This window comes from Epinephelus fuscoguttatus, linkage group LG2 (assembly GCF_011397635.1).
Source record: "Epinephelus fuscoguttatus linkage group LG2, E.fuscoguttatus.final_Chr_v1".
Taxonomy (NCBI): domain Eukaryota; kingdom Metazoa; phylum Chordata; class Actinopteri; order Perciformes; family Serranidae; genus Epinephelus; species Epinephelus fuscoguttatus.
The window spans coordinates 44120738-44141318 of NC_064753.1; the positions used below are offsets into that span (position 1 = coordinate 44120738).

Here is a 20581-nt window from a genome sequence, read left to right on the forward strand (position 1 = left end):
AGCCAGACTGCTTTCATTGACTATACAAGGGCAGCATCTACACACCAGAAACAGTGGGTGGTGGTACATGTACCATTAAACTTGGTTTGCGGGCCGCCAATAAACACAGAGAAGAGGAAGAACAACAACTGCATGCGCTGTCTAGAGGGCAGAACATGTCGCAGTATGGACGTCTTTCACAGGATTGCACCGAGGGTGTGATCTCTGAGGTTAGACACTACGCTGAAGGACCGTCTTGAGAGTGTTAGCATGAGCTAACCCCAGCAAATCTCCCTCTTTTTCCGACCTAATGTCGACAGGTATGGATGAGTCAGAACTGTTCTTTGTTTTTGTTGTGTTAGGGACAGTGATGTTGGTTTGATTTGGTTCGGTCAGGGCTATGGAATATTAAATCAGCCTTATTTCCTCATTACATCCTAGCCTTTCTTACCCTAAGGTGTACATAAACTACAGGTTATACACCACTTTTTAAAATACAACAATGTGACATTATTGGTCAGCCATGAGAGAACCTCATACCAAAACAATCTAGATTGATAATAAATAGCACTATAGGTTAGAGGGAAATATGTATTTTTGATTTGGGGGTGAGCCGTCTTTTTGAGCTTTTTCCCCCAATTAATAAGCTAGGAGAAATCAAACTGCTTTCCTTTCTTCCAGGATTGATTTCAGTGCTGCCGTTATGCAGTGCTGCAGGAGACAGTTGCAGTGCTTCTCCATTTGGAACAAGCTTCTTGTCAATGTCAGGGAAGCAGACACTGACTCAGTATTTTAGCTTTAACTTGAGACTCATTTATTTAATGCAGCACACAATAAATAATGGTTCCATGATTCCAACAAAACCATTTTCCTCTCATCTTAACCCTGCTAAACAGTAAAAGCAATAAGACCCTTATTAGCAGCAGTTTTTAAAGGAAGGAGCTGTTTGACGGTTGATATAAATTAGCAAATGCTAATGTGTGTCTCTTCACTCCTGAATAACTTTTTGACAGTGATTGAAAAGCAGAGACGTGTTCACAGTTTGTTAACCCACCGGCTCAACTCGAGCCGCATCCGACTTAAAGCTAAGCTTTCTAAAGTATTGAAGTGTGTGTGTGTGTGTGTGTGTGTGTGTCTTCTAAAGCGAGGATTCACTGACAAGCTTTCCGGGTTCCCTCCCGCCTGATCTCAGTGGAGGGAGAATCAATGCTGCATGAGGAGAGTGGTGAGATCAGAGCCGTTTTGGTGCTGGAAATTGTGTGAAATGAGCATGATGTCATGAAATGAAAGTGCACGCTCTCTGCATGAGTGAGACAAATACAAAAGGACTGTGTGTGAAAGAGAAATGTCTAGAAACACATACACAGAACGAGGAGGCTGGATGGGCAGTCGGACAGGCAATATACACATCTGCCTTTAATTCCTATTACAGCAGGGACATTTTCAAACAGCACATTTGACTTGTTAATGTAATAAAGTTTGAATCCTGATCAAAGCTTTATTGTCCTGATGTTAGCCTCATTTATAATCGTGTCACTTACCAAAAAGAAGAAGGTACGGGGAGCTCTGAGTTTGTACTCAATAGGTGTTGATTGTGTTGGTAGTCTTGCTGTCAGCTCTTAGAAATGTCCTCAATTGCTGTTGATTACACCTGTGATGTTATTATTCTACTAAAATGTCCTGGTTTGCATGAATGCTGGATTTTAAAACATTTCAGGGACACTGCTCTCATCTGGACGTTGTGTTTGATATGTGATTGACAGCCTGAAGCTGCTCTGTTGTATTTTCAGTTCAGGTTGTTTGGGGCTCATCTGGCTCAATCATATATACGTGGTTTATTGTTGTGAGATTCTTCCACTGCTTTTACTCTGTGCGCTATGTTTGCATATTGCCATAGCAACCGAAAAAAAACATGGATTTGTTGTCCTGATTTTATTTGCATCTAAATGAAATGCCCGTACCATCCCAGCAGCTGGACTTCCCTAAGAGAAGTCAGAGTAAACGGAGAGGATTTTTAGCAGTTATTTGATGTTGTGCGTTCGTGTTGACGTCAGTGTTCTGCTCAGTACATCAGGCGTCATCTCCTCACGAAATGAAATGCAATTTTTTCTTTATCTTTAGCTCGACTGATAGGTCACCTTTCAAAGGGTGAACAGGAGACGACAACATGTCAAATTGATTCTATTTCCACATTATGGGACTCCTGGTGGAGGAATATAATGATCATTACATTTGCATCCACATCACGTGATTTGAGTTCAGGCTCAGTTCACAGTAACGTGATGTTGTTTTCTGTTTGTATCAACAGCACAAAACACACAAGTGTGCTGCAGGTTTGAGCTGCACAGGTCTTTTTCCACGGTTGAGGGTCAACATAGTGACATTTTTCTAGCACACAGAAAAAGATACCATACATGTTCTACATACTGTACTTTGAGGTCCAGTGTGTAGGATTTAGTTGGGTACATTGACAGAAATGGATTATAATATAATAAGTATGTTTAGTGTATAATCACCTAAAACTGAGAATCTGTGTGTTTTTGTTACCTTAGAATGAGCTGTTTATATCTACATAAGGAGCAGGTCCTCATTTACTGAGGCTGCCATGTTGCGCAACCATGTTTCTACAGTAGCCCTGAACAGACAAACTACACATTGGCCCTAGATAGGGCCATTTTCGTGAGTTGGCAGCCGTTCATAATGAAATTGCTGGAAAAACACTTATTTTTTAAATTATTTTTTTTTAAAATATGAAACCACTTTATTCTGTGATTTTACTGCTTTAAATCACCTGAGGCTTGTATTACAAAGCCAGTTCAATTTACCCAGGACATCTTCTCGTTATCTGGCTTGACTAACCTTAACATTGGCTGTAATTGGTACCAAAAAGCTGGTTATCAACTAGTTCAGTCAACTCTGGGTTTTCCTGTCCAGCCATGAAGATTACAGACTATTGTTTACTTCCCACGTCACTGACATTTTTCTGACTAGCAATCCCAGGCATTCATGCTTGTTCATGTGAAAGATGTGGGGGTATTAATTATGAAGGACATCATCATCAGCACTAGGGTATATGTGACATTAATATAGAGTATTTTTAACTATTTAGTTGGATGATGATAAAACGACCATGAATATGTCACATAAAACACTTTAACGTAGTGCCAGACTGTCTCTGCTGCTGAAGTAACGGATGGAAAAGTAGCCTAGTTTATGACTGATGAGGTCCGAATGACCGAAACGTTGCTTTTACAATAACGCTTTGCTTTGTCAATTAACAGTGTGTGGATTATTTTTTCTAATAAAATATATATTTTTTTACAGTTCTCATCACACAGGTGTCTCATGTTATTCTGAGCTGAAGTGACGGAATCAGAGTGTAAAATAGCAACAGCAACACTGTGGACTAAAACAAACTCTGCATAAATTAAATCCTGCTAAAATCTTGTGTTTAGTGTGTAAACAATCTCTCCATTTGTGAGAAGCTCTGTTTTAAAACCAGTGAAAATAGAGCCCTGGAACAATGAAATGACCTACTATTACTACTAACCTCGAACAACATACAGGTTGTTCTTTTGTTACCTGAGACTCTGGATTTTGTCAGACAGTTTTAATCACGCGGTCTGTTTGTTTTGGAGAGGAAGAGACCTCGGCGTCTGGTTAAAACCTCCTGAACAATTAACACTAGAAGAATTCTGACCAGCAGAAGTTTCAGCTGGTTGCAATCTGCAATCCTTACCAGTAGATGCCACTAATTCCCCCTAAATCTTACAGAATGTTACTTTAATTTAGCCATAGATTGAATTATAAGCAGTGGCTCCCAACCTTTGGGACAGGGCCTCTCCAAAGGACCACAAGGTAAGTCTTGATGTCATGAAATTATATTTATATGGCGAAAAAAGGTTTTATACTTCACTTCAGTCTTTCATTTTTCTTGTGGATTACTGGATCATTTTAAATTCTCATGCCTCTAAAATTATTAAAATAAATAAATCTGGAAACAGAAAAAAAGGATCCATAGATGGCTACACAATTTGCAGACCAATGCAATCTGCAGGCGGAGAATGGATATTGCTTTGTTTTAAAGGATCACCAGCTTAATATATATATATATATATATATATATATATATATATATATATATATATATAAAAGAATTTTGAATGATGGTTAGTCATTATAATATGTGTTCATTTTTCTTTATGCCTTTTTTCACTTTCTTTAACCACACCATCATGCATGCACTTTACACACGATTCATGAATTACACTGTCAGTAAAAACGTATGTATAGATAATTGTGTGCTGTCATAACATTTTACTGCACTTTAATCTGTCAATGTCATCTAACAAGACCTTTTTCATTTACAATAAACTGTCAGTCTCCCTGGATGTCAAGTCCACCATCGCTCTTGCGCAACAGGTCAGGCCTGCTGTCTCCGATATGTGAGTGCAATCGATCAGGCTGTACATCGCCTGTCTCTTCAGTGCAAAAAAAAAAAAAAAAATGACATTGCATGTCATCACCTGTCTCACTCCATTTCACTTAACCCTCCACGTTCGTCAGCACACTTTTGCTCTCAAAGCATGTTAGTGATCATATGTGTGAAATTACTTCTGATCGAGTCTTGATGGTTCTGAGAGCCTCGTTGTGTTAATGCAGTGGCTATTGAGATGTTGAGTAATATACTAATGGAGGAGCGGGGAAGCCATTTATTCTCCACGGCAATGATATTATGCAGCTTAGTGTGCTGTGAAAAGAAATAATATAAAAATGGGTAATTATTTTCAAAGTTAGTTTTTTCATAAGGCAGAAAATTCAGGCATTTACTGCCCAAATATTAAAGTTACAGACAGATTAAATGTGTTATGCACACTTAAATACACATAACCTTTGGAATATGCTTTTTCTTTTGTGGTTTTATCGTGCCTCTGTGCTTTCGTAACTATTTAAAGCACTTTAAATAACAATTAAACTGACTGTTTTTGAAATTAGTCACCACATCTTTTTAATGTTTGCGTTTTATCACTTTCAGAGATCATGAACAAGTAACTTTATGGCATCAATCAGCGGTAATTCTAATTAAAAGAAGAATGCATGAATTGCTTGAGTAGAATATGAAGCCTCTATTAACTTTAGTGGTTTTATCTGTTTTGTCTTTGTCCTGCTCGACTCACATAATGACGCAGTTTCCATTTTCCGCCTACTTCAATTTCTTCTTCCACTTTTTTCCTGGTAAGTGTATCATCATATCGTATCTCTGAGAGATCCAGTAAATGCTCTGATGCATGATTTTTTTCTGCCATTTAGCCGGTGAAATTACATCAGGAAGACATGAAAGGAAGAAGACAATGACAGGAAGCCATTTTAGTCTAAAAAAACATGAGCATCAGCAGTGAGAGCTGAGTGTGAGGCGAAGCTGTCTATTACAATGCTCTGTGAGAACCTGATGAATCCCAGCAGGATCCAAGTCAGTCTGTAAATCACTCTCCCTCAAAATACTCATAATAAGCCCTGAAAGCAAATCATTGATAATGACTTCACAGTGAATTGCGGCCGTAAAGCTTCCACGCTGACACCACAACACAATTCACAGTAATGTGCGACATAAAAACACATTTTGGATGCTGGTGTAAACAAAGGATATGGTTAGCTTTTACAAATGCTCATCTCAGCCCTATCAGGAATTGTTACACACTCCACAGATCCTCTCAGAATCACAATTCTGACTAACAGTATTATATTACAGCAATACAGGATATACACTCAAGTTTAAGCAAGGTGTACCAGTTTATTAGATACACTAAATTAATCTAACAGCCCTGCAATAAATCCTACCTTTATGAAAGTTATAATGGACACTTTATGTCATTTATGTTCTCCTGAGAGACCTCTCTAATATTTACTGAACTTTTATTGATACAAATGGGGTGGACAATATATTAGACACACTTCTCGTAAATTCAGTTTCGCAGCACCACAAACTGCAGCCTGCAATGTGACCATAAAGTTGAATCAGCTTGATGAATAATTTCATCAAAAACTAAACAACTTAATGAAGATTCTACTGCAGGACTGCCATATTATACTGCATTAGTTTTTATATGTGTATCTAAAAAACTGTAATCTCAGTGTAAAATATTCAGGCTAATGATTAACATAAAATAATAAGCATATAGTGATGTAATCTTTGCATTCACTCATGGCAAGGGAGTAATACTTTTTACCTACTTAGTTGTACATATTTTCCAGTTTGATAATATGATGATCAGTTTGAGAATTTATTAGCAGTCAAGTAAAAGTCATTTGAAAATCTGCAGGGAAGTGTAACATAAATCGTAATTGCAACTGCACCAGCGGCACAGGGAGCAAAATCTAAGTCTATCTTCGTAAATCGATGATGAGAAAAACTAATAATAATACTAATCAGAAAAAATTCTGTATGAAGTCACAGTTAGGCATGAGGTCTCCTGTAGGTTTAATCTTGATGTTAAGGCAAAGATTAGGTTAATAAACAACTATTTAGGTTACAGTTTTACTAGCTTATCCAAAAAGAAACAAGACGACCCAAAGGGAGCCGATGACAACGTGCTTCAGGCACGCAACAGGGAGGGGAATTATGTTGATTATTCTTGAGGTATCATGGCTTGTTCCACGTTGGATATATAGAATGATTATATTGTGAACATTCAGTGTAAATTGTCACCTTTTTTTTTTTTTTTTTTTTTTAAAAAAACCACCAGCAAAAGAGTTGCTTTGGCATTTTGGTTATCTCCCTCTCATGGACACAAAAAACAAAACAGTTATTATTAATATATGAACTGGAGAGCTGTTCACAGTGAATAAATCCTAATGTTTAAAAGCGCAAATGCAACAGTTTAGCTGCATGCTAACTGCTAACATCTGACTGTTGCCTGGAAACTTCAAGTTCACAGAAAAACATCAACGCTTTCGGCCTGAGATGAGTCGGGTGCTTCAGAATAAAAGCACCAGTGATTCCACTTTGATTTATTTCATTATAACAGTACCTTATTTAATTTGACTGTTTCAGTAGTTTATTTTGTATTTTAGTAGTCTACAGTAGTTTAGAGGCGTTTTCAAAACATTGAGATATATATCATGCATCGCAATACAGCCGATAATTATTAAGATACTGATTATAGGTCATATCACCCAGCACTTTGTGAGTCCCAGATACAAATGGCAAATGACTGTCCACATGCGCATGCGTCAGCATTGTGTCTATCCACCACAAGCTCTGTCAAAACTGACGTTTTTATCTGGTTTTAAGTCACACTTTATATGATACACTTTTAGATACTGGCTACTTTATCTATGTGAATTAACATTAGACGCACCAACCTTAAGTTTTAAGTTTCCTGGACAGAATAGCCTGCTGCAAGTGAATCTGCGTCTAGCATAAGCTCGCTTCATTGAATATTATTAATGCACAGTTATCTCTACCACCAGAAAGGCATGCCTGAAATTACAGTAGCATCTTTGTTGGTGGTGTTGTATTATGTCTAATTTGTGTCATTATGCAATCATTTTGTCAAATGACCTGCTTTTACTTCACAATTTTCAGATGCAAAGTTGAGTGGGGACTGTCATATTGGGGGGAGTGGACTCTGCAGTAGTAAAATGATCATGCGCACACCTAAACACTTTTGACCTTTGAGTTTCTGCATGCAAGACAGAAACTGTAATAGATGCAGAGGAATGATTCTCATGATTCCCTGCATGTAGCTGCGACTTAAATGTCAGAGTGTCACAGATGTCAGAGAAGTTCCCAGACTTCTGTTGCCCACACATGAATGTAAAGGCCCTCAAACCTAGTGAGTTCAAGATATGTGGATCTGGAATAGAACAAAGGTGAACCTCAAAATGTCAACAATGGAGCTCTGGTAGACAAGCAGCAGGTCTACAAAAGGTGCTCCCTGTTTGTACACCTGCTTTTTGCCTTGTCCTGCTGCCTGCAGATGAAATCACAGTGACTAACCTCTTCTACTTCACTGGGTGTGCAAAAGCATTTCGATGGCAATTGCACCAAAAACTGCTGTTTATTTTTTCCAGTCTCTTCAATTACATTTCACTAAACTCTAATTCAGGACAAAATGTTGGCAACGCTGTTTGCCAGCTCTTTGTTTTGGCAAGATTAGTGTGTACATTGATGACTGACTTATGGTAATGAGGTTTAGCAGAAAACTGCGTGTGACAAACATGAGAGCAAAGATCATTTTCATGCCTCCCTCTCAGTGTCTTGCTACCTGTTCTATTTCTAAATCAAGATGTTGTTTAAGAGTAAGAAATCCCTAATTGTTCATTACCAAGTCAAATTATGGCCTCCTTTATGGGTCATTTAGTCAGGAAAAGCGATCTGCCTCACAGTATCGCCAACATGTGCAACCTCCCACTGTGAAAATTACTTGATTGATTGTGGAAGTGTCTCTACATTTACCTCTGATTACCCCTCACAGGGTAAAGCAAGACAAGAACAAATCCAATAGAAAACATTCACAGACATTCACCTGAATGAAACTGCTATTTGAGATAATACATTTTAAATGCATCACATTTAAGGTCTATCTTACTTTAGAATCAAATCATATCTATTTCTTTAGTGGACTTCTACAGCGACACCCATTGGTTCCAGGATATGGCACAAGAGAATTGACTTAGTGATTGTGATGCACACATGCTGATAAATTGAGACACTGAGACAATAACATGAGATACAGAGAAAACTGATGTCACACTGTGGGTGGAGATCTGTTCAGAAACAAATAGAAATCAAGGCAGAATATTTTAGGGGCGGGGGAAAAAAATCAATATATTATCACAATATTTTTTTGTGGCAATATCGTATATACGTATTGTATATAATCAGTTCCTTTTTCAATCCACTAAATACATTTTGCTGCTGCAAAAGTGAGATGAACAGACTGAAAACTTTATCTTATTATATAAAACAGATGTTGACAAAGTTTTCATTTGGGTCATTATTTGCAGTTGAAAACAGGTAGTAAATCGCAATATATCTTAATATATTTTAGCGCAACATGTTTAAAATCGCAATATTATTGTATTGTGATAGTATCATTTTGGGGAGCCTCTGGTGATATCCAGTCCTAGCATACTTGCATTTTGATTTATTGGTTACTTTCTATAGATTGTATACAATTGACATAGCCACCATAACGTCACTCACTGCTTTATTGACTCCCATTCTGCAGCCTCGAATGTGGCATTTGGTTGTCGCCATCTTTGTTTGTTTGTTTGTTTGTTTTTTTGCAAAACTTTACGTCTCTATATGAATGTAAATGGGTGAGTTAAAAAACAATTTACTAATTTGGTATTACTATATCTACTCTGTTTATTGTAGTGTGTGAAGAATCAGATCACTAAACCAGACAATGATGAGAATTAAATCATTTATTCATTTTACTACACAGGTGGTTAGGAAGCAAGTCAAGCAAAGCAGGGAGTATGTTCCCAGTCAAAAAACATTATAAAACCGTGTCAACCTTATTTATAAAATTGTAGGGATGCACAATAATATCGGTATGTCATTAGAATCAGTCGAAATTGGCTTTCAAATGTGTATGCTTGTGTTAAACACAGACCTCAAACCAGGCTCCTAATCAAAAACCCATTCAAAAATCCCATTGACTTCAAGATGAGGGAGCTGGAAGTGCAAACATGCTAACTCCTGCAGCACTCTATTATTGGAGAAGTCCAGAGATCTTAGATTTTCATTACCAACACCTGCTTCTCTGGATTATTGTCAATACAACAAATAACTTGAATACCTTGAAACAGTGGCATAATTTCATCAGGAGAGCTGAAGAACTCTTTTTAGCTGCTCAAAGGTTTAGTAGCGACTGTTTTAGACACACCGACATAATGTTGGACAAATTTAAAGATGCCCTGTGGAGGTTTCTTCTGAACAAACACTGTTTATATCCTTGAGGTCTAATAAACATGTTGAATGCATTTTCTTGATTATAAAACATTTAAAAAGCCAATTTTCTTAGCACCATCTTTTCTTCCCTACCGTCTATGGATTTAAGACCAAACCTCACAATCTGTGAAATTTAGAAGGACGACATGCTAAACGTCTTATTGTTTCTCCAGGTTTGACTTCAGGTTGCCTTTTAATTTGATCAACTCTGACAGAAACACGACACAGTATCCCCAAGCAGGGCATGTTAAAAAGAAGATCCGTCTGATCCTTTCTCTCTTCCGTGATTTACTGTGAGGATTGCATACATGTCATGAACCCACAGAAAGCTGCATTCTGGCAGGTACATTCTTTAACAGTTTGATGGTAGTTAATTGATGTCATTATGTCACTGTGTGGTTCTTCATTTCAAGCACTTGATCATGTTACCAGAGCAGAGTTTAGTCAAAATTGGCCTCAAATTAATTTGAACATCTGGCAAAACTCAGTTTTCTCACTGCAGCACTGAGCAGTATGGCATGGCAAATTTTCAGTCTCTCTTCATCATCATTTCTCATGATCCTGTGCTGAAATTAAATTGCTTGCCTGTAGTTCAAACGCAAGAACAAACATTCACGGTACTGTAACCTAAGTGGGCCATTACAGGGATTTATGAGCCTTTGTAACCTGCTCTATACTTTCATTATTAACAAAATCTTAACAACTGCCATGCATATTTAAAATACTTGCAAGATTTCTTAGGTTGCTTAGTCGCAGAAAAAAAACAAAAACGTGGAACTCTATCAGGAGCTGCACTTTATTAAATTAAGATAGATATCTTTCCCTTCTTCTGTAAATATTCAGTCTGATGAAAACGGGAAAGTTGGTCATGTTAGTGCAGGGCTACCCAGAGCTTTACATCTGTCCCACAGACGATAGGCCTACACACTTAGAAACAGCTCCTGGAAGAAGATCAGCTCTGCACTCAGGATTTCAGATAAATAGGCTATACGATGCTTGTTAACGTTGCTTAGCAACCTGAGATGCAACCTGCTGCTGAACTTTTGAAAGCTGGCACAATAAAAGGCACAAGAGCAATGCCCGGCATCCGACCTTGCAGCAAGATGCAGCATGTGTATGGTCCCTAATTTCCAGGGCTGGTACCTGCGGTTATTCCACAGGCTAGTTAATAACATGTCGGGCAGGAAATCCAAAGTGTGGGATCATTTTGAGAAGGTGAAGGACGAACCCAAGGTGATATGTAAACTCATCTTCATTGGTCGACTACAAACATGACGTATCATGTGAAACATGGAAGTAGCTACATGCCCATTAGCCCACAGCGTCATTAACAGGCGGCTCGCTCAGTGTGTGACGTGCACTTGTAGATAAAATATAGGCCTATATTAATGAAGGTTCATTAGTACGGTTTTGTATTTCTCCGTAATGTAGCACAGTGTTAACAATGTTACTGATACTATTCTTTCTCACACCTTCAACTCAAACCATTGTGTTGCCCCGCCCACAACATACAATTTAATAATTACATTAATATTGTAAAAATGCAGGTGACTAGTCGACTAATGGCCCTAAATGACAACTGATGATCGACTAGGAAAATTCTTAGTTGGGACGACCCTACAAAAATTCCATTCTAACTTTGAGCGTACTGTAATTCACATGGTCTGAAAAAAGGCATCAGAATATCCAGCCCTTTACAAGAGACTTTGGCACATCACAGGTCATTTTAGAGAGAGAATGTTGCTTTTGGCTGTTTTACAAATGTTGCGCTGTGCTTACCTTTCTTTTGGAAAAACAAATTCAAATGCTCTTATCCCACAGTTTGCTTTTTTCCCTTTCCTTCTTTTCCTTTTTTGGAACCTGGTTTTCCTTTCTTGAGGGAAGACATGACAGTTTACGATGGTGCTCCAGCAGCATAAGCATAAGCAGTGACTCACTGGGCTCCAGCTGTGTTTAAAGATGAATCCTGGTGCAGGGGCCAACTAAACTATTTTTTGCCTTTTTCAAAGGGTGAGAGGGGCCTCAGAGAGCCTCTAGAACTTATTCATACAAAGTTCAGTCTTTCAACCAATTTATTCAGCAAATTTTAATTTAGTTCTGGCACTTATTACTAAGAAATAAAATACTGCAAACACAACCAAACTTACATTCCAGGCAAAAAAAACCCAACTCAGTCACTTAGGGTTTTGCTAAAAGGGAAAGAAATAGCCCGTTGATTTATCTATCTATCTGTCTGTCTGTCTGTCTATCTATCTATCTATCTATCTCACACACACACACACACACACACACACACACACACACACACACACACACACACACACACAGAGTATATAGATGTCAGGGTACATTTTTTGTATTTGGGAACTGTTTAAATGTGTAGTTTGTGGTGAATTTTATTTTGTTGAACTATCACTCTGAGTTACTGTTGTTTACAAACTAAAGAAATGTTTTTGTTTAGTTTTTTACTGAATATTTAAAGGCAAACTGTTAGGTTGACATTTAAAACTATATCACTTATCTTGCTGCAATGCTATGTTCTTAAATTAAGAATTTTTTTTGGTTGTTGACTAATTTGTCACATCATCAAGAATATCGTTATTGTGAAAATACCCTGAAGCATCGTGATATTATTTTAGAGCCATATCGCCCACCTCTGTTTCAAAGATAGACAAAAAATGTTGCTAATAATTTAGCCTTCTACTAACCAGAGCTAAAGCCTCATGCCTGCAGCTTCATGTTCATGTTTATGTGGCTAACATTAGTTAGAGCCTCAAATCACTGTGTGTCCTCTACAGCACTCCCCACCGCTACAGACCACCTCGCTGGGAAGAGAGTAGCTTCGGAGACAGACCCCAGGTCAAAATTTAAAGCAACCTGAATCCAGCTCCAATCCAACCCCAGCTCCGGGACACTGAACTGGACAGCCCTGATTCCCTACCGGGTCAGTAAACTTTCTGTTGCTGCTGTTACACAGATTAGACCTGGTGCTGCCACTGGCCACCAGTACGCTGTGACATCCGGCACTGGAACTGTTGCCTTCTCTCATCCTAGGTAAAAATGGTGAATGGACTGCACTTGTATAGTGCTTTTCTAGTCTTTCGTCCACTCAAAGCGCTTTGACACCACAGGTCACATTCACACACAGTCACACACTGTTGGCCGAGGCTACCATACAAGGTGTCAACTGCTGCTCAGTAACCATTCACATGCACTCACACACTGATGGAACAGCCACCAGGATCAATTTGGGGTTCAGTATCTTGCTCAAGGATACTTCCACATGTGGAAGCAGCTGGGGATCAAACCACCAGTCTTCCAATTGATGGACAATGTGCTCTACCTCTGAGCCACAGCCGCCCAGGTAAGCAGCCCACAGCAGTGTGAAGCAAGGCGGAGGGACCATGGGGTGGCAAGCTAGCTAATTCTTGTCTCATTTGTGGTTGGTCTGATAAACAGAGAAAGCACAGCACAAAGAGGGGTTGAGAGAATGCGATGCATGCAACTCTACAATGAAGTCAGATTGAATAAATCAATCCATGGGAAACACTGGGTTACTGTATGAAGCATGCATACGCCTGTGGTTGTCTGAAGGGAGGAGCTTAGGACAGACAGGAGAGAGCTGCAGGAGGAGGGTGTATTTCCATATTCCCTTTTTTTTTTTTTGGCCTTTCCAGATTTCTGCCTACCCCAGCTGTAAGGTTCCAGATGACAAGTTAATCACCTCAAACGCTTAATCACTTAATAGATTGAAAAAAATGCAGTCCAAATGTTGTATTTGCATTTCTAGTGAGAATGGAGTCAGTCAGTGAGTCCAAAAACGATACAAAAACCTGCCTCCTGTCATTGGAAAGCTGGCACTTTCCATGCTCACACCTTGAACTGAGCAAACGGCCTTTCATATCTATAAAATTCAGTGAAATCAATTAAACGGTTGACACTGCATAATTTGATTTTATCTGTCACATTATTGGTCTGCAGGTGTTTCATGTTGACATTTTTCCATCCTTTTTTCATGTTACATGCTGACAGATGAACCAAAGACACCAATGGAAACATCCAACTTAAAACATCTTTAAAGGCAGCAGTTGCCAGAGTAGCTATGTTGCATTTAATGTGCCAATTCTGTTTTGATGTTCTTTTGTTGGTGTTTTTTTATTCATTCTTTTACTCCTACAGATAACAAGCCAAACTGTAGATAATGTGGTGTCACATATTTTCAGTACAGCTACGATGGTATTTGCCAGCAGAACTTTTTTTTTTTTCCTCCAGCTGTCTAAGGCATCAGCGGTAAATGTCAGCCTTTGGTGTCAGCCCCTCAGAATCAAAGAGAAAAAAAAAATCTTTTTAGACGAACTATTTTGCACTGATGTTCAACAATCATGCAGAGAGAAATCCATCGCAGAAGAGGCAGAAGAAGAGAGACCACTTTCTCAACCAGCACACGCCATGACAGTCACGATCGCTATCATGATCAAAGACAGACTCCAGTGTTTACAAAGTGCTCAGTAAAACAGATATATTTATGCCAGCGTATGTCCACCTTTGATTGAAAGCAACAAGCGCTCCCCCCCAGTCTCTGGAGATTTCAGAATGCGTCTGGCAAACGCAGAAAATCATTAAATGAAATGGAACTAGACAAAGCAGGAGGAGTGAGATCCTGATCAGTAAATTGGAGTAAATTCTTCCTTTATGGTTTCTTTACCTCTTGAAGGCATAAACTGAGAATTAATGACGCTGAATGCAGCATTCAAACGAACCTTAAATGGTACTTTGATGACTCACCTCTTGCTGTAGATCCTTAATGATTTTGGTTTTTTTCTCCATCTCCACTTTGAGAAATTTGATCTGAAGACAAAGAAGAGAAAAGAGAGATAATCGAACTGAATGCCCTGCATCATTGTTTGTTTGTTTTCCATTCAGTGAACATATTTAATGAAGGTGATGGATGCTGAGCGTGCCCGTTTAAGCAGTATATGTGAAATTAAGTGCGCTGAGTGAAAGCGATTATGACAATAAACACAAAGCAGCATCAGTATGTGATGTACTGCCCTGCAATGTGAAAGGACAAGGCAGGCAGTATTTTGTATGTTGTGGTATTATCAAGGAATCTCAGGTTAATTCCAAAGCTAACAATGCCTTATTCTGTCCGCATGTCTGTGGCACTCACCCCATGCTCGTATGTCACTACTATAGAATAAATCTTTGAAAACAGATGTTTAGTTTAGAATAATAAACATTACAGAGGTGTTTTCAGAGGACTAATTTTAGCCATGGATTAATACACATTTGTTGCCCTATATCCAGTTTACAGCAACAGGACAGTGTACTGCATTAGAGACTTACTCAACTTAAACTACTGTTTTGCAGTCATAGTAATGACGTACCGTACACCGTAGCCTGTCGTGCACCTCCACAGGACGACACATCGCAGTGACGCAGACCTCCTGGCTATTTTTGTGTGCTGAAACCATTTCCCTCAGTGGAAACAAAGCTTTTATGTACTTTATTTCACAGATAAGAAACAATAAATTGTGAAGACAATAAAGCCTCCGCAAAATAGCATTTTAAGTCTTGTGTGTGATTTATCCTGGCTTCATATGAGCAGAGGAAATCTCCGCTAGTCGCTAGGCTAACTTGAATAATGTAAAATGCCATAGGCTTGTGCTAATAACGTTAGCATGTTGTATTTGTTTGGAAAACGTGTTAAGTATGCGACAGTTGTTTTGTCAGTAAACCCTTGAGTTGTAATTTTGCGACGTTAGCTTTGTTAAGTGTTGCTGTTGTCCCTGGTTTCATATGAGTAGAAAGTCTGCTAGCCACTAGGCTAATTTATACAATGTAAAATGCCATAAGCTTGTGCTAATAACATTAGCATGTTGGGTTTGTGAGGAAAACGTGTTCAGCAAAAGACAAGTGTTTGTCTGTGAATGGTGCGAGTTATAGTGAAGCTGATTTGTGTAACTGTGTTTGAAACTGATGCTATTAAGCCATGTTTAGTCTGTGTTTAATGTGTGCTTTGAATCAACTCAACAGCACTTCACAGAAACCCTTCCGCCAACTAGTGTTTTGGAGGTGTAACTGCAGTGACACAGACACACCACACTGGTGTAGGCTCTGCATTTAGCTAGGCACAAGTATAAATCTGCTTTTAGCATTAGGGTTAGCACTTCTGGTTCTGTCGTCTTAAAGTCAGTGTTTTTTGTTTTTGTTTTTTTTTAAACAGGTTTTTGGTTAAATGCCTGAAATAAGGTATGTGATTAAAACAGATGCATTTCATGTCATCCAGCTGATTTTCGCTGGCTATAGGGCTGCAGATTGTACTTCTGCATTTTTTTTATGCCTACCACATCAGACACAAAGAATATAGACGCAGACCAAGAAAGAGCCAGCCCCCAGAATCTGTGGACAGGAAGTGGGCGCCATACTGGTTCCTGTATTGTAAAAACGGAGTGTTGTCTGTCTCAACTATGTTGTCTATGTCTCGCCTCAAATGTGTTTAGAAACATATTTTAGCTCTATTTTTTTTTTTTTACTGTAATACCAGATTGTTTGTTACCAGCTGGCCGCCACATTGTTTCCTGTGGAAAGTCAGTCAAGCCTGCATCACGCCACCCACCAGAGGGAGCACTTATTGGGCCAGCCAGGCGCAGTGCATTCTGTCAGCTGTGGGTTTTCTACCTCCTGAGCAACAGCAAATGCCACAGCCCCGTTTCTCTGTTTATAGCACAAAGTTCAAAGTATTCGCATCTTTCTACTGCAGAGACAGCCAGGTTTTATGAAAGTACCATCTTTTCAGCAGTGAAATACTTCTTAAACTTCCAAGTCGACCTACAAAGAAACTCCATCCCTGCAGCACTGTACTGCACAGAGAATTAAGCTACTTATTAATCTGCCTTGGATAAACACAACATTTGTCTGTGATATTGATTCATTGTTGGTTTTGGTCTGATGAAAGGAAAAGTAGAATATCACCAGACTATTCATTTAAGCAATATGACTTATCTTGATATATATGCACCATGTTGTACACAAGCAAAACAGCACCACCGACCCCACCACCGACCCCACCATCAAAACCACTTTTTTTAAAAAAAAATTCAAAGTCACATCTTTTTCATCTTCTACCGAGGCACCCTGGGGAAGTTTAAACTAGACCACACCGGTTGACTCACATCCCCAAGCAGAACGCATGATAACATCAAAGGTCATGTTCAGTCACTGCAGTCACTGCCCTCGAGAACAGTAAAAAAAAAAATAAATAAATAAAAAAAAAAATATATATATATATATATGCACAGAAACATATAAAACAAAAAGAAAGAACCTCCTTTGCTAATTAGTAATTGAATATAAGGATAAATTAACGCAGCCTGAGTGCATTAACAAAGTGTTTAACATGCTTGTGATTTTGCCAGTGCGAGTGGCAAAAACAGTGTTAGCATTTGAGTTACTGTCTTTCATTTCACCAGTTTGAGCAGTGCTGGTAAGTTTACGCTGAGGGACTATATTGAGGCCTCTACCATAAATGAACACGGTTCCTTATAATCTGGCAGAGGCACAGAAACCCCTTTGCTGTAGTGAAATTTTAAAACGCAGTTTTTCAGCTGGCCACAGATCTAGGCTTAAAGACTTTTTAACTCTGACAAAAAACCTCTGTCACATATTATATTTCTCTGGTGTCGCACAAAGTTAGTTTAGCATAACAAGTGTCCAGAAATGTTCCATCCGAGACTCTGTGATTGTGGCACATGTGATACATTGAGGCATTTATTCCTGCAGTGAGCGACTGCTTACTTTCCACTGTGTGCCTGATTTAATAGCCCATATGCTTATCATTTCGAAGTGATATCTTTGTTTATCGCAATCCTTTTATCATGAGCTCAGCATGTCTTGCTGGTGCAGGCCTGTGGCTTGTGTTTAGCAGCCAGACAGAGGTTCAAACACCAACTGCAGATGGCAAACTGCTGCCATGGGCTACTGTGTATTAAAAAGAATGAAATCTCTGTGTGTGAGAGAGATAGCTAGGCCAAGGTTTCCTCTTTCTTTCTGTTTTTCATTCTGAAAAGACGGTTTTTAAGCATCGTGTGTCCTTGAAAGAGGTCATCAAGATAGTGTGTAGGACAAAAAGGAAAAGATTCATGGGGCTGGTGACCTCATACCCGGTTTATTCCCGAGGGAACTGTAAACTAAGCCTCACCAGTTGACTCACATCCTGAGCAGGGCATGATAACATCAAGGTTCATGTTTGAGCCTTTCAGTCACCGCCACAGCCCCGAGGGAAGGTTAAAAAAAAAACACATCCTGGTGCAGCATTTAGGTTTTTAGTTAAAAGGAGTAAAAAAAGAGGAGCAAAATTCCACCAGCATCTATATACTGCTTAGTTCAGTGTGCTGAATGCAGCTGCTGTTTTGATTATTAATGTATTTTTAAGCCACAAATATCAGCTCGCTCTAACTCAATATGGATTTGAGGAAAATGAAGCGTAACATGAACTAGCTGTTGGGCTATTGAGCTGGACTAAATGAAAAATGAATGGAAAGATAATTTTGTCTGAAATATAAATCATGTAGTGATGAAAATATCTGTACATTAATTAATTAGTCAATCAACAAAAAATGTTTCTAAAACAGTTTTAATAACAGATTAAGGGGCCTTCCAACGTTTTTGGGTTCAGGACCCCTTAGCCGAAAGAAAGACGGAGCAAGGACCCCAAAATACATAAACTGTATAAAGCCGAACTGCATATTGTATTGGGCAGATGGTGGTTGTCATGCAGAGATTCATATTAGCGTCTCTTCTGTCAGAGAGGAAACTTCACTTTCACCAAGATTAGTTGTTGCAACAGGCAAATTATGTTGGATTCATGTTAATGTGTATTTTTCAACATATTTCAACTTTTGCAAAGGAATAAAATATTCACACAATAATTTGGTGGCCCCCTGCAGTAATTTGGAGAACCCTCTAGGGCAGTGGTTCCTACCTGCTCCAACCAAGGGGTCAAGATTTGTCCTTAGTCATTAGTTCAAGGTCCACTCAGTTTAAAAATTGCAGCATCATACTTGTGTTTGGCCATGTTGTCGTGCTAGATTACTGTCTCTGTTAAGTAGCTATCTGTTATTCACTCTCTCAACGACTGGCCAAGTTTCATGCCGATGTGAAAGAGTGGCTTTTTCTGCCGTTATCTGACACTGGAAGTCACTGACCAAGCGCCAGTATTTGACAACTTAAGAGTGAGACCAGGTTGGAAAACCCAGAGGATGGCCAAAGTAATTACTGTTCATCCTGAGGGTCAATGAATATCTGTACCAAATTTTAAGCCAGTCCATTTAATAGGTTTTGAGATACAGTATTTAAGTCTGGATCAAAGTGTTAGACTGAAGAGCCGCCCAAAGGACTGACATTGCCATCCATTGGGCCACGTTAATGTGGCTATAAAAGGTCAAGCATTTGCTGGTTTCTGTGTATTTGCTTTATTATGTCACTGTTATTTACATATCTTTGGGGTTTGGTTGCTGATTGGACAAAACAATCAATATGAAGATACCAAATGACAGTTTCTAAACATTTTATTGGAAAAATAATTTTATCTCTATATTTTTTTAATACACTTTGGGCAGAAATAACCAAATGCACATCCAGAGCAGAAAAAATTCCTTAAGCAGATAGTACCTGAAGGCCAAAACATACCAGCGCCGTACGACGCGCGTCAAAGCAGCCGCCCCCATTATTTTCTATTTACAAACCCACACCGGTGGCGGCTCGACGCGTGTCGACGTGCCCCACCGCGGCACTTTACGCTATTGTCCTATTTTTCCAGCATCGCCGCCCTTGAAAAAGCGCTATTTTGTACTTCCCAGCTCCCACGGACTGGAGTGTGCAATAGAAATCCGGCTGACGCCCCACAATGCAACGCTTTTTGTGTGTGTTGGGGGCGGCACTTGACTCGTGTCAATGACGCCGCCGTCATATGACGCCTCAGGTGTGTTTTGGCCTTTAGATAGAGATTAGCTTCAATCTCACTGCACATACCTGTCGACAGAGTTAACTACTTTTTTGACTTCTGCTTCGTTTGTGCTTTGGGGAATTTCTTCACAATAGAAGCTGCAAAAAATATTTAGCATTTTTACAGGCAGGATACCTTTGTCATTTTCAATGTTGATTCTTTTTGGGGGGGCTTTAGTTCTATTTTCTCACTCAATTTTAAGTGGACATGAGGACTCCAAACCAGACACAATATTTTATCGCATTGTTGAACGTGTGTGGCATTTGCATGCTACAGAGGTGGTTCTTTTTATCTTGAATCTCAGTGGGGTGATAAATACCATTTAACAGAACATAAATGTCAAACCTGAACTATAAAACCCTGAGACCGGGATTTGTCACTCTTCGTAGGAAAATGGCAAGAATGTCACTTGAAATGTTACTCCACTGTTTATCTCAGATTATTTGATTGTTGATTGTCGTGTCACAGCGCTCATCAGACCTTGGGACTGTGCAGCAGAAGCTGAGAGCATATATTTCTCAATCTTAGAAAAACTCCGGGGCTACTGTAGCTGTCAGTGCAGCCAGACAGGCTTCATGCTGATTCGTTGATACAGAGTTTGGTTGCAGAACAAGAGGTGGTCTCTATGAATAATA

At 39.1% G+C, this 20581-nt stretch overlaps 1 protein-coding gene across 1 annotated transcript in view; it reads right to left on the reverse strand.

Moving 5' to 3' along the window:
* luzp2 (leucine zipper protein 2) overlaps positions 1-20581 on the reverse strand; it is a 257615-nt gene that overhangs the window by 101014 nt on the left and 136020 nt on the right. Inside the window, exon 5 of the mRNA XM_049598772.1 lies at positions 14726-14788. Coding sequence (XP_049454729.1) covers positions 14726-14788 — 63 coding nt within the window. The remainder of the gene's footprint in view (positions 1-14725; positions 14789-20581) is intronic.